Below are 13,774 nucleotides of genomic sequence, written 5' to 3'. Positions count from 1 at the left end.
ATTTACTTTCATTATTTTCGTTTTATGCTAAACTTTTACTTTCCTCCCGCCTTAATAAATGGTATATTTTCAAAAATTACTCTCTTTAAAGTATGGAAACTGAAATTGTTCGTGATTATAAATTTTCTTTAACTGAGTACAATTAAGTTGTAAACTAATATTAGAAAACTAGAAAGTATGTCTCCCGTTAGCGTGAGACACTAACTACAAGGGTATGGATTGAGGTATGGATTAATCACCTTGGAAGCTATCTTGATAAGGAAAAGAACAAGAAATCAATGTGCCACGAAAGACGAGTAGAGGCTCTTTTGAAATATACGACTATCACCAAAGAGTGAGCGTGGCACAACTAAACACTGTACAAGTTCTACGTGCGAAAATTCAACTTTCTACGACAAACTGGTTTTGGTCATGCGATACACGTACATACGCACACACGAATGTACAAAAGTAAAAACTCACCAAAATGAACTCGAGTACGGTCTAAATGGATTTTTTAGCTCTCATGTAATTTCACGTACATTAAGACGTACAAACGTCACAAAAAAAAAATCATTTAAGGTTGATTAAAATAGAAATTCAGGTTGAAGTTGGAGTTGAATTTTATTTTTTACGAAAAAAAAAAAAAAGAGGAATAAGATCAGATTGCATGTTACTATTTAAACGTCTGATAATTTGGCATTTATATTTTTCGATTTATATATTATGCGAATTATTGAATAATTATGTATTTTGAACAAGTCACAATGCTCTTAATAATCATAGAGCATCTTTTTTTTTTCTTTTGTGATACCACACTCCTGATGCTGATGCAATAACAACACCAATACACCGAAGAAACAAGTAGGAAATTTGAAAAGTAAACAGAATGCAGAGAGGAAAGGTGAAGAACGAGAAATGTTTGGTTCTAAATGACGTTCTGAAGTTGCTTAAAATCGATGTTTTGTTGCATATTTTATAGCTTTAAGAGCTAGTTTATATTACTTATAACGTATTGATACTGTATTTGCCTGCTCAAAAAAGATCTAACTAGACATGTCAATTGGGAAAAACCAAAAAACTAATAAAATCTTCGTTAAAATGTGTTTTCTAGGTGCTTTTATCACAAATTATTCCATTTTATAGAGTATTAATAGAACCTCTTAAAAAAGAAATTTTATTCTAAGCAAAATCATTATTTAATTGATTGGAACTTTTTTTCTTTTTTTTTGACCGGGAACCTACATAGAGACACCCAGCTGTCAATCGTCATCATCATTGTCTTTATAATTATAATAATTATTATTATTATTGTTAGTAGTAGTATTGTTATTCCTATTATTATTATTATTATAATTATTATTGTTGTTGTTATCTTTGTCATCATTGTTGTTGCTGTTGATATTATTATTATTATTTTCATTATTACTATTGCTAGTATCACTGCTATCATTGATGTTATTATCAAAATTGTCATTGTTGTTTTTATAGTTGTGGTCATTGTTGATGTAGTTTTTGCTATTAATATTGTTATTAGTATTATTGTTGTTATCGTTGTCGTCATTGTTGATGCTGTTGTTGTTATTATTTTCCTTATTATTATTGTTATTGTGGCCATTGCTGTTGTTATTAGTATTATTATTATTACTTTTATCGTTGTCGCCATTGTTGTTGTAGTTATTATCATTATTATTATTACTATTATTATTGTTACTGTTCCTGTAGTTTAGATTACTATTACTTTCCTTTTTAGATTTTTTTTTTGTTAAATTACACAAGGAAGTAGTTAGTTTTAATAGTGGCAAACTGGAATCTATCTATGAGAATTGAAAAAAAAGGGTGTAGTAACAGCATTCTTTGCTTCCGGCTTTTGATAACGTCTTGTAGCAACAAAAACGATCTAAAACCAAACTCTCGCTCATGAAAGAAATAAGGAGAAAAAAGTGAGAGGCGTTAACTGAAGAAGGAACACCAAATAGAGGAACATAGAACGTAGAATCAGGCAAAGTAACGGTTAAAAATGCAATCACAACATCAACCCCTACGAGGGTACACATCGAACATCAGCCGAGCAGATTCATTCCGAAGAACAGTTTGGTAGAGTAAACAGAAGAAATGTAATACAGAAAAAGAGAGAGATGCATTCAATGAATTGCTGGTGCACAGGCGTTGCCCCCACAACTCAACATCGACCAACCATACACATTCGGGGGGATGATTCTTGGGGGGGAGGGTATTGCGGGTGTCCACCTATATGTTTGGTTGGAGGGTTGTGCTATACCTCTCCAGCGAAGCAGTGAAGACGCAGTGTCCGGGTTGAATTCTCCGTCCCACCCGGATATGGGCGAGGCAATGTCCTCCTCCTCCTCAGGGATGGTGTACACCTCCCCGGGACTCCTGTCGTAAAAGGGGAGGGCGGAGGAGGACGAGCCTCCCCCTCCCTCGTCCTCGCTGTCCTCCTCTTCCTCTTCTTCGTCCTCCTCCTCCGCCTCCTCGAGCATGCGCCGGATGCTGGAGGTGCGATCGCTGAAGCCGTCACCTAAATCCCCCCGCCTCGGGGAGGACGCGATGTCCTCCTCCCCCCAGTCGTCCTCGTCGTTCTCTATGATGATGTAGTAATTGTTCTGTCCTGCAGAGACTGAAACTACGTCATCTACGGAGGCTGGGTGGAGGTACTCACGTGACATGGTCTCGTCCTTCCGGCTTGGGTCTCCCACGATCTGCAACAGAGAAAACAGAACGCAAAAAAGAAGGGTTACCAGTAGAGTGAGAGTTGCTAAACACGCTGAAAAAAGCGTTTTACATTAATCAGTACAAGTCATTTCTCCACCATACACAATAAAACTGTAAGAAATTACCCATAGTCTTTTTCCCACCATACACAATAAAATGTCACCATTTATTAGTCATGATCCACCATACACAATAAATTACACGGTGAGCACCGACGATGGAACCAATTTCAAAAATAATGCTTCCGAAACCACTGCACAGATAAAAATAAATGATTATCTCTTTCCAAATTAAGGGGTCTCACGAAAAATCTTAACTCCACACGAAAAATATCTATTATTTAAAAGCTTATAACTGAATTTCAATGCAAGCTGTGATGAAAATTTTAGTTTTAAATGAAAGCTGAAAATTTGTGAAAAAAAATACATGATGTAACATATATTTGAACAACTTAATTCTACAACTGGAAAAAAATGTGACAAAGTTTACTTTTTTCAAGTTCGAAAAATAGCATCAGCGTGCACTCTCTCTTACTGTAAATTGCATGCATAACTCAGGAATTATTTTTAAAGAATGGCCATATATTTTCCTCAAGACCTAAACCTCAGTTAATTTTACTTTTTCTTTTTGAAATTTTAAAATTAAGCATCACAATCTACCAAACTTTTAGAGAAAATGTTTTTTTCTTTTAAAAATTAACTATGGTTTTTAACTAAAGTTGAGGTCCAGGACATAAAAATAGGACAGACAAACATGCATGTAAAGTTTTATGAAACTATGTGAAAGCTTTTGAGATATCATGCGCGCAAAACGAGAAATAGACTTCAGAGAAAAAGTATTTTAAACAGCTGCTGCCGACAGAATTTCAATGAGAAGAGTTTACGTTAGCTTAGATAACTCGAAAAGTTTTTTGCGCATAATAATAAATAAGGAAAAAAAAAATTGTGCAGAATTAAATTTTGAACTATTACATACAAACGTACCGTTTCACAAATACATATTTTTATTACATTACAAAAATGTATTTTTTTTTCTTCAGAATTTCGAAGGGTCTTGAGATTCCATAGAGGGAATAATGGCACTCAATGAATTAGTAGTTGAGTAGTGATTCCACGTTATCCTGAAAAGAATACCCTCTACGCTTCGACGATTAACAACCACATGCTTCACTGCATAATTTAAAACCAAGCTATGCATTTTTGAGAAAACATTTAAAACTAGAGTTTAAAAGTTAACATTGATTAAGATATACACTACTGGCCATTAAAATTGCTACACCAGGAAGAAAAGCAGATAACAGAGTGATATTTATTGGACACATATATTATGTTGGAAATAACAAATGATTAAATTTTCAAGAAATTTGGGTGAATAGATTCTGACTACTTAGTACCTAGAACTACCACCTCTGGCAGCAATAACAGCGCTTATACGAAAGGGCATTGAGTCATAAAGAGATTGGAGGACATGTACGGGGACAGACATCCATGCAGCTTCAACACGATGCCACAGTTCATCGACCGTAAAGGCTGGGGTTTGCTTACGAGCCAGTTATTCAGCAACCATTGACCAGACGCTTTCTATTGGTAAGAGATCTGGGGAACGTGCTGGCCAGGGCATCAGTTGAACATTTTCTGTGTCAAGGAAAGTCTGCACAATACCAGCCACATGCGGTCGTGCATTATCCTGCTGAAACGCAGAGTTTCACAGGGCTCGAATAAAGGGTAGTTCCACGGGTAGTAACACATCAGAAATGTAACGCCAACTGTCCATAGTGCCGTCTATGCAAACAAGAGGTGACTGAGATGTGTATCCAATGGCACCCCATACTATCACGCCAGGCGATGGGCCAGTATGACGATGGTGAATGCACGCTGCCAGTGTGCGTTCTCCACGATGCCGCCAAACACGAATGCGACAATCATGATGTTGTAAGCAGAACCTGAATTCATCAGAAAAACGACGTCTCACCATTGGTACACCCAGGTTCGTCGCTGATCACACCATTGAAGGCGCTCCTGTCTGTGATACAGCGTCAATGGTAGCCGCAGCCATGGTCTCCGAGCTGAGAGTCTATGCTGCTGTAAACGTCACCGAACTGTTCGTGCAGATACTTGTTGTCTTACAAATGACCCCATTTCTTGACTCAGAGTTCACGATGTGGTTGTACGATCCATTAAAGCCATGCGGATAACATGCCTATCCTCTCGGCTGCTAGTGATTACTGGCCGTTGAGCACCAGCACAGCGATCTGTATTACCATCCTGAATCCCTCGAATCCATGTCTTGCTAACTGTCATTGGATTTCGATCGACGCGAGCAGCAATACTGCGATAGGATAAACAGCAATCCCGTTGGGCTACAATGCGACCTCTATCAAAGGCAGAAACGTGCTGGTACGCATTTGTACTTCTTACACGAGGCATCAAAATAATTTTCCACCACGCAGCAGCGTTAAAATTGAATTTGCACGTGATAAATTGGCCGTATAATATCTTCATTTAAACACATTGTAGGTGTCGCTGAGGGCGCCTGCGTTGTCTGAATGCGCTGAAAAACTAATCATTTGCATATCACATCATCTTCTTCCTGTCGTTTAAATTTCATGTTCTTATCATGTCGCTTTCTTGGTGTAGCATTTTTAATGGCCAGTAGTGTATTAGATCCAATTCCATTTTGTAAAAAGAAGTATTGCCAATGAATTAATAATTTCTTGATTGTAATGTGCATTTGATGCATTGAAAGTGAGAAGTACGAGTCAAAATTTTAGCCAAGCATATTTTCACGTCTTGTATTTCAAATAAAAAAATTGACATCACAGAAAAAAAAAGCAGTTGGGATTGCATGCTTTATTTTTACAATTTATTTAATCTTTATTTCTCATTTTCATTTATTCATTTATTTTGAGAAACAAAAGGTCAAACATACTACTTGTTAAGAAAATATGACACATATTTAATTTAGTTAATGCACATCTCTTCTTTTCCTGACATCTTCCATTTCAATTTTAAAAAGTTTTATGTGGAATTAACCACTATCATAATACACTTTCTCATTCACTTTTTTTTTTTTTTTTTTTTTTTTTTTGGAAATGTGGTTTCTAAAAAATGAACTCACTCCTTAAAAAATGTTCAAGGAGTATTTTCACGCCATGAAAATCTCCTTTAGATAACTTCTGTTTACAGCAAAGTCAATTTTTTAACATTGTTACCAAATAAGAAATATTCCAAAGAAATAAATGTGATACAATGTGTTCAAAATACAATGAATGCAGAATAATATGAAAACAACTAATACATAAATAAATAAATAAATTTTAAAAAACCAGGTAAGAAAAACATTGAATCAATAACATTGCAGCACTGATTATCACATGATGTCTCAAGTTAATAGTAGAAAAGAGAAAAAAAAAACCGTTTAACAATTTATTTTGGAATTTTCAGAACATCTTTTGAAACATTATGAATTGTTTTTAAGAATTTCTAAATTATTTCTGATAATTTTTAAAACTTTTAATTAAAAACATCAATGAAAGTGAAAGTGTTTAACAATACCAATCAACTTTTTACGCCTTTAAAACTTTTTACCGTTATCTTTTTTTAAGGGAAAAATTTCGAAACAATAATCTTCGAGAAATTTCTAAATTAGTAACACTAATATTAGCTCTATTTTAACAGGACTTGCCTGAACACACATTTCTACTAAATAAGAACAAGAAGGAAAAAAGGACAAACAATCAATTCAATTAGTCACTTAGTTTAAACTTTTCTAATCAGTTAGTTGTAACTTCTTATCAAAATATTAAAACAATGCCACTAAATAAACAATAAGACATCATCCAATAAGCCTAAAATCGTTTTCAAAATATTTGCATACGAATCAATTTTAATACGTATTTAGATTGAAGCATGTACAGACATAATAGAAAAGGTTTTGGTATTGATTAAAGATTAATTAAGTCGTTTCACGGAATGTTGTTATTTAACTAATTCCAGATGACTTGTTTGAATATGCGCATGATTTAAGCCGTACATTCAACGTCTTGGTTCACATCATGCATTGAAATATAAATAATTCAATTTGTAAACTACTAGAAAATCTACCAAATGGATTTATTCAGAAAGTGCACGCTCATCTGTATAAGAATGGATAAACAAGATTATGTTGAATAATACAGATTTGATTTAAATATACAAAGTTAGAACCAAAAGATAAGGTAGGGAGAACAGTAAGGTCGGTATTAAACTTTACATTGAATTCTGCCTTTGTGCAGCGTTATTAATACTATCTTTAAGTTTTGCCCAGTGATCCAGAGACAATGGTATTTTCAATATCATTTTTTGTAGTTGAAGCGATAACGAATCTCTATTTATTACACTTGTCTAAAGAGGATAAAACAGTTTTTTTTTTTCTCATTTGCTCTGCAAAGTTTTTGTTAGACATTCCTTAAGCCTGCTGTTATGAATCAAAGAAGAAGATTGTTCATCATTTTTGTATCGTGAAACTTTTTCATTTGAAAATTTTCGAGGATGCATTTTCTGAAGTTTTTGAGTAAAAATACGTTACTAGTTCATTTCGTTAAAAACGAGTAGTAGATGCATTATTATCTATTAAATACAATTTCTAGTACATGTTGAATATGAGATTATTTCTATGAATAATTAAGTTATTAGTTATAGATTAAATTCTAAACATCATTCGCAAAAAATCGAGTACAAGTTAGTTTCTCTTCAAGTGAGAGTCATTTTATTTTATATACGAAAGAAAGCATATTCAAAACTACTTTGAGTCTGCATTTTTCCGAATGCATCGAGGAATGAAAAAGAAATCACATTTAATTATCTTTTCTTAAATGGAATACGTAATTGATCGTCAAATTACGATTTACTGCTCAAGTTTAACGATTGACTACTTTAGGTATGTCGACAGCTTAGTGTAACAGCTTAGGAATGTCAGGTACATACATTCTTCAAATGCATCGAAAGAGTCTATTGTTCCACAAGCTGTTACAGCTTCCCTTGAAATACGTAGTTTAAGATGTTGAGCTGTTGCTAAACCTTGGAATCTTTCGAAATAAGCAATTAAAATGTGGAGGATTTTGAGCAGAAATAAATTGAATAAGACTGAAATGAGAGTACTAGAGAAAATAAAATTGGAAACTATAACGTTAGGCATTTTTCCTAAACACTTTACAAAATGAAATCAGTTTCCTGATTTCTTGGGAACCTGCCTTGGATTCAGGTTTTTCTAACTTACAGTATTCGACAAAATTGAGCATGCATCCGTACTGTAAAAAGCACCATAACGAAATGTATGTACGCTATTTACAGACATTTTGGTACTTCATTTGGCTGTTTTTATATTACCGTCGAGCTATCATTAAATCTGTTTATAATCGATCAATCAGACAGACACTTGGTAATAAGTTAACTACAGCTTGAATTTGTAAACTGTATTGTGTAAAAACGAATTTTTAAAAATTCTGCTTTCGTTACAGATTAGTCCCAACATTTTACTCTAGAAAGACAGAAGAGACCTGTGTGGCGACTTGCATAAATTGTGTTTCAATTAATCAAATAATAAATAACAGAAAAGAGTGGAACTTTTTAACTTTTCATAAAATAACCTACTGATTGCTTACTTAATCATTTATTCATTTGTTTCGCAGAAGTTAAGATATTGAACCTTATACCTAGAATGACGGAAGGGGTCACGGTTTCCCCTGAGGTACTTTGCAATACAAAGAGAGAAAATTGTCGTTTCTCTTACTCACAGTGGCATGAAAAAGTGTAATTCACACTTTATCTTTCCGTTTTTGCGGTTGGATTGAATTTCAAATGCGAAATTTATCCGACTGTCCACCAGCCATACTGCAGGAATTGCTCTTCAGAGGAGAAACTAGCATTTTATATTTTGCTGTGTGGAGACAACATCACAGAAATTAATATGTATTCAGTACTTATTTAGTTACTAGACGCCTGCGGCGACCAGCCGGTTCGCTTTCTTACGCCATTCGCCTTTCTATGCAAGCAGCCACCTACGGCGGCTGTTTGGCTAACTTGTCATTTAAATTTTTACTTCAAGTTTACCGCCTTCGGCGGCTGTTTAAATAAATTTGGCAGCAGTATTAATCAATATATCTCTATCTTTTGTTGTGCCATCCACATTTTTACGCCAGTATTGCCGCCTTCGGCGGCTATCTACCTTTACGATCTATCTCTAGATTTTCTTATCCATTTCTATTTATTTTAACCTCCCCGCCCATTGCCTAATAAGGAAAAAGATCACCCAAAAAAAAATCAAATTTTTTTTAATTTAAGTAAAGAAAAAAAAAGTTACCTTCAAAATTCCCCATAGTGTGCAAAAAGTAGCGTTTGACAAAGAAAAAAAAATCCTTGTTTTTATTGAATTAAATGAGCACAACTATGAAATGTAACGTAATAGAGATGCAGCAAAACGTTCCAGCTTGGGGGGGGAGGGTGGAAAAAGAAATAAATGCAATCCCTAAATTAAACAAAAAAAGGAAAGAAAAAAAGCAAGCTCTGCCGGAAAACACGTGGTCATCACGTCATAAAATGTAGAAGTAAGCTGTATAGTAAAAACAAAAGACAAACATTGTTTGCGATTAAGATTCCATCGTAAATACCGAATCGAAATCCAAGTAGTGACGTCAGAGGCATAAAAGATTGAAGAACGCTTTTTTCGACCGATGCGTGGAAAGACATAATGTGTTCAGCATTGAAAAATTGTTTAAAAAAAACTATTGCGTATTTTTAAGAACTTTTTTCTTCTGAAGGGGGCGAAATGGTTTTACTATTACCAACTTAAATTTTAGAAATGAGGCTTTGATACTTCTCGCAGGATGATATTTAAAAAAAAACAAAACCCAGGAAAAATGCAAATTAAAGGTTTTTTGAAAAATTCATAAAAAATACAAAAATTGCACTATCTTCAAATTTTTTTATTTCATCATTTTTAAAATTAAATTCCCTACACACAAAATATATCTGTGTGGTGTGATTGGTTCGGGGTCTGTGAGGTAAAAAGTGCAAAAAAAACACATAAAGAATTAAATTACTTTTTTTCTAATTAAAATATCAAAAATCGAAGCCCGAGGTGCACATCTTCAGCAAAAACTGCATCTGTACACCAAATTTCATCTTTCTAGGTCTTGCCGATTTCCCAGAATGCGCGCCACACACAAACACACACAAACATCTTATTTTATTATATGTATAGATATGTATAGATTAGAGGAGATGTTTGATATAGGCTTATTCAGGAAGAAATTTACAAAGAATTTACTTTAAAGTCATTATGGGGCCATTTAGACTCCTTCAACATCAATTTTTCTAGTGTTAATTACTCTTGCACTGATTTATTGATAAGTAGGATTTTAAGAACATGTTTGATATTCCTTAGAGACTTTAGGATACTATGTTATTAATAAAAAGCATTTATTGGATAAGAATTCCCTCTTTTCAAAATTAATCATCTTTATTCACTAACATCAACCAATAATAAAATTAGTTTCAAAAACCCAGAGTTCACACACTCTTAAGCCACATTCTACTTTTTAGACATTTTACCACCCCTGTACCAGAAAGATCTGTTTTTTTTTCTAATGTGGTCACGATTCGTGAACTAGAAGATAATGTGATTACTGGTGGAAGAGCCCCAACAAAATAGAGCATACCCTGGAGTTTTGAAACTAATCTGCTATTGTTTTAAGGAGAGAAAGGGGAATGACTGCAAGTAAATACGATTTATTGATAGAATAGCACCTAAAATTTATGTTTAAATGACATCATGAAACCATCAGTTTCAATTTTCTCAGTACAAATGTATTCAAATATAGAAACTAGTTTGTGACAAAACTTTCGACCTGAATGTGGCGATTAGTTTGGGACAGAGGTAGTATTTTCACAATTTCTTTCTAAATCACTTCCTTATAACAGTTAAATATGTAATATGAGAAAACATGTCGATAATTCATTGATTATATAACTAACTGTGGTGTTTGAACACTAAAGAGCTTTGGAAGAAACTTGCCTTTTGTCCCGCAGTCGTGTACGTGATGGTATCCTGCTGTCCTGATGCCATTGCTGCACTGAGTTGTTTTCTCCGATTCGAGCAGGTGTTGCACACCCACACGGATCGCTGCAAAAAGAGAAAAAAGCTTATATTCTCTTCACAATGCTCTAAGATATATTTGACACAATGGTGAGAGCAAACTACTTTGTCATATATATATTTTTTGAAACTAACATCGCATCATCGACATTGTACATTTTGAATATTCATTAGGTATTTACTTTTAACCTTTTTCAATTGGGGCAGTTTGAAGCAAAGTAATGTGAGTGGACAATTTCAAGTTTTTAGTAAAACGCGTATGAAGATAACGTCCTAGGCTTTCATAGTTTTTTTTTATTAATCATGTTGTACAGCAGCACCTACCACGGCTACTGGTACTATCTCTTTCCCCAAGACAGAGGAGAGGTTCCCCCACTATTTGTACTGGTTATCTCTATTTTTTTAATTTTTCCATTTACATTCCTTTGCTTCTCACTGCCTCAATCGTCCCACTCGACCTGGCTCTTTAAACTGTTTTCCTTCTCTAGGCAAATCAAAATTAATACACTATTTTCTATATTAGTTGCACCAAGAAGTGAAAGAATCAACATTCATACAGTCCACCCACGGATGATATGGAATAAATTGTCAAACGCCCAGTTAAGACGAACGAGGGGAAAAAGTAAAAATTTGATGCGCGTGCTTACTACCAAGAAGTGAAAGAAGAAACATTCATACAGTCCACCCACGGATGATATGGAATAAATTGTCAAACGCCCTGTTAAGACGAACGAGGGGAAAAAGTAAAAATTTGATGCGCGTGCTTACTACCAAGAAGTGAAAGAAGAAACATTCATACAGTCCTCCCACGGATGATATGGAATAAATTGTCAAACGCCCAGTTAAGACGAACGAGGGGAAAAAGTAAAAATTTGATGCGCGTGCTTACTACCAAGAAGTGAAAGAAGAAACATTCATACAGTCCACCCACGGATGATATGGAATAAATTGTCAAACGCCCAGTTAAGACGAACGAGGGGAAAAAGTAAAAATTTGATGCGCGTGCTTACTACCAAGAAGTGAAAGAAGAAACATTCATACAGTCCATCCACGGATGATATGGAATAAATTTTCCAACGCCCAGTTAAGACGCACGAGGGAGAAAATTAAAAATCTGATGCGCGTGCTTACTACCAAGAAGTGAAAGAAGAAACATTCATACAGTCCACCCACGGATGATATGGAATAAATTGTCAAACGCCCAGTTAAGACGAACGAGGGGGAAAAGTAAAAACTTGAAGCGCGTGCTTCGTCAATTTCAACGTGGCTCTGCTTAATTTAGAGGCTAACTTGCATCCACAAAAGCTGGCAAATCTGAAAAATAATAGATGCGCCCAATTCCACCTGTAAACCGGGTGTTTGGAGTCTCCGAGGTTCTGTGGTATAAGCTTCGCCTTTTAGGCCGGAGGTCGCGAGTTCGATTCCCGCCGGTGTCCTGGATGTTACTTTCTTCTCTTTTGTTGTAATCTTTTATGTGTGTGGGTCTGAAGACAGGGCGGTACGCAGTTCTCTGTATATGTGAAGCATTAGCTCCTCCATAAATAAATAAACCGGATGTTTTTCATTCCAACTCATTGCTGGTCAGACTCTAACTGTATTTCCATTAAAGAAACGCAACAATGAGATGCTATCAGAGAGAATATTTGATGCACAGTAATCTAATCATATATTTTTTACTTCACAACTTTTCATGTGTGTGTATGTATTTAAGTGTATGAGCGCTTAGATATGTATCAGAAGTGCATTCCCAATTGTTTCAGTACCTGAATGCAACAAGGAAGTAGCTTAGTTTTAATATGGGGTCAAACAAATAGGAAGTAATATCCTGGCAGAAGCTATGGTTTTAAGCCATTTTTCTTTTCCTAATGTGATAATTTATCTGAATGTAAGCACTGAAACTATCTAAACCCCATCCGAGGAATGGTCAGATGGACCACTGTTTGAAAATCGCTGTATGAAGTTTTAATTAAGAAGTATTTATTTTGACACCTAATACGTATATTTATTTCGACCATTTATTTTGACCATTACGCTTATTTATTTTGACCTAACGTGGTTCTGTTCATGTTTTGAACATGAAGTCTTACCATCGTTAAGATAAAGCAAATATACTACGGACTGAATATAAAAGCTGAGATTGTGAGCTATAAGATACGAATTTGAAACTAAAATAAAAAAATAAATGGTGATTTCCATAACTAAACAGCTTGAAAATATTAAAAAGTTTTGCGACAGCTCGGAGCGAAAAAATTTTTTGGGCACGTTTAGAAGGAAGACACAGTAGGAACGTGCGTAAAGGTGCTCAGACGTCAAAGCGTAAACTTGTCCCGTCGTCAAGTTTGGATTTATATTTAACGTGCAAAAAAATTTAATAATTTTCCAGTTCATACAAGTACAATTCTCAAAACAGGATAAAATTCTGCTAATTTTTATATATTTGTTCTTTTTTAACTAAGTAATATTTATTCAAAATAAGCTTCAAAACGTTCAACTTAAAATTTACTCGACTTGGTAGAAAACAGATTATTCTTTCTGCATGCTAGACCAAAGCACGACTGATGCTCAAAAACTTGTGAGGATATTTGCTAGGGAGAAGCATCAATATGTTACTACTGTTGGCTCTCCAGTTATATTTAGTTTTGAAAAAAAGGCACTGCGTAAATGTGCCCCATGCGCAAAAGTGCCCCGGGAGGTCATTCTAAGCTTTTTTGCTTTCGACTTCGACATTTCTCGTCACGTGATCGGCTCTGACGTAAATATCTCGCAATCTGCTATTCCAAAGTCCCATCTCCCAGCTGTCGGCGAACGGGCGAGTTTAAGAGAAAAGACGCGAAGGGGGGAGAGGATTTTTCGCCGGTTACGGGTAGCATGAGAGGCGCGCTGAGGCACGTGACTTCTTCCAACCAATGTTCTTTCAGCGCACGTAGTT

At 35.0% G+C, this 13,774-nt stretch overlaps 1 protein-coding gene across 1 annotated transcript in view; it reads right to left on the bottom strand.

Annotated features, from left to right (window-relative positions):
* The window catches only part of LOC129226627 (uncharacterized), a 351,739-nt gene that overhangs the window by 242,474 nt on the left and 95,491 nt on the right, over positions 1 to 13,774 (bottom strand). Inside the window, exons 3-4 of the mRNA XM_054861257.1 lie at positions 10,765 to 10,872; positions 2,261 to 2,699 (exon numbers count right to left, since the gene is read on the bottom strand). Of these exons, the coding sequence (XP_054717232.1) occupies positions 2,261 to 2,699; positions 10,765 to 10,872 (547 nt within the window). The remainder of the gene's footprint in view (positions 1 to 2,260; positions 2,700 to 10,764; positions 10,873 to 13,774) is intronic.

This window comes from Uloborus diversus, chromosome 7 (genome assembly GCF_026930045.1).
Source record: "Uloborus diversus isolate 005 chromosome 7, Udiv.v.3.1, whole genome shotgun sequence".
In the NCBI taxonomy this organism is placed as follows: domain Eukaryota; kingdom Metazoa; phylum Arthropoda; class Arachnida; order Araneae; family Uloboridae; genus Uloborus; species Uloborus diversus.
The sequence above is the reverse complement of the archived record's forward strand: the minus strand, read 5'-3'. Positions and strand labels throughout refer to the sequence as shown.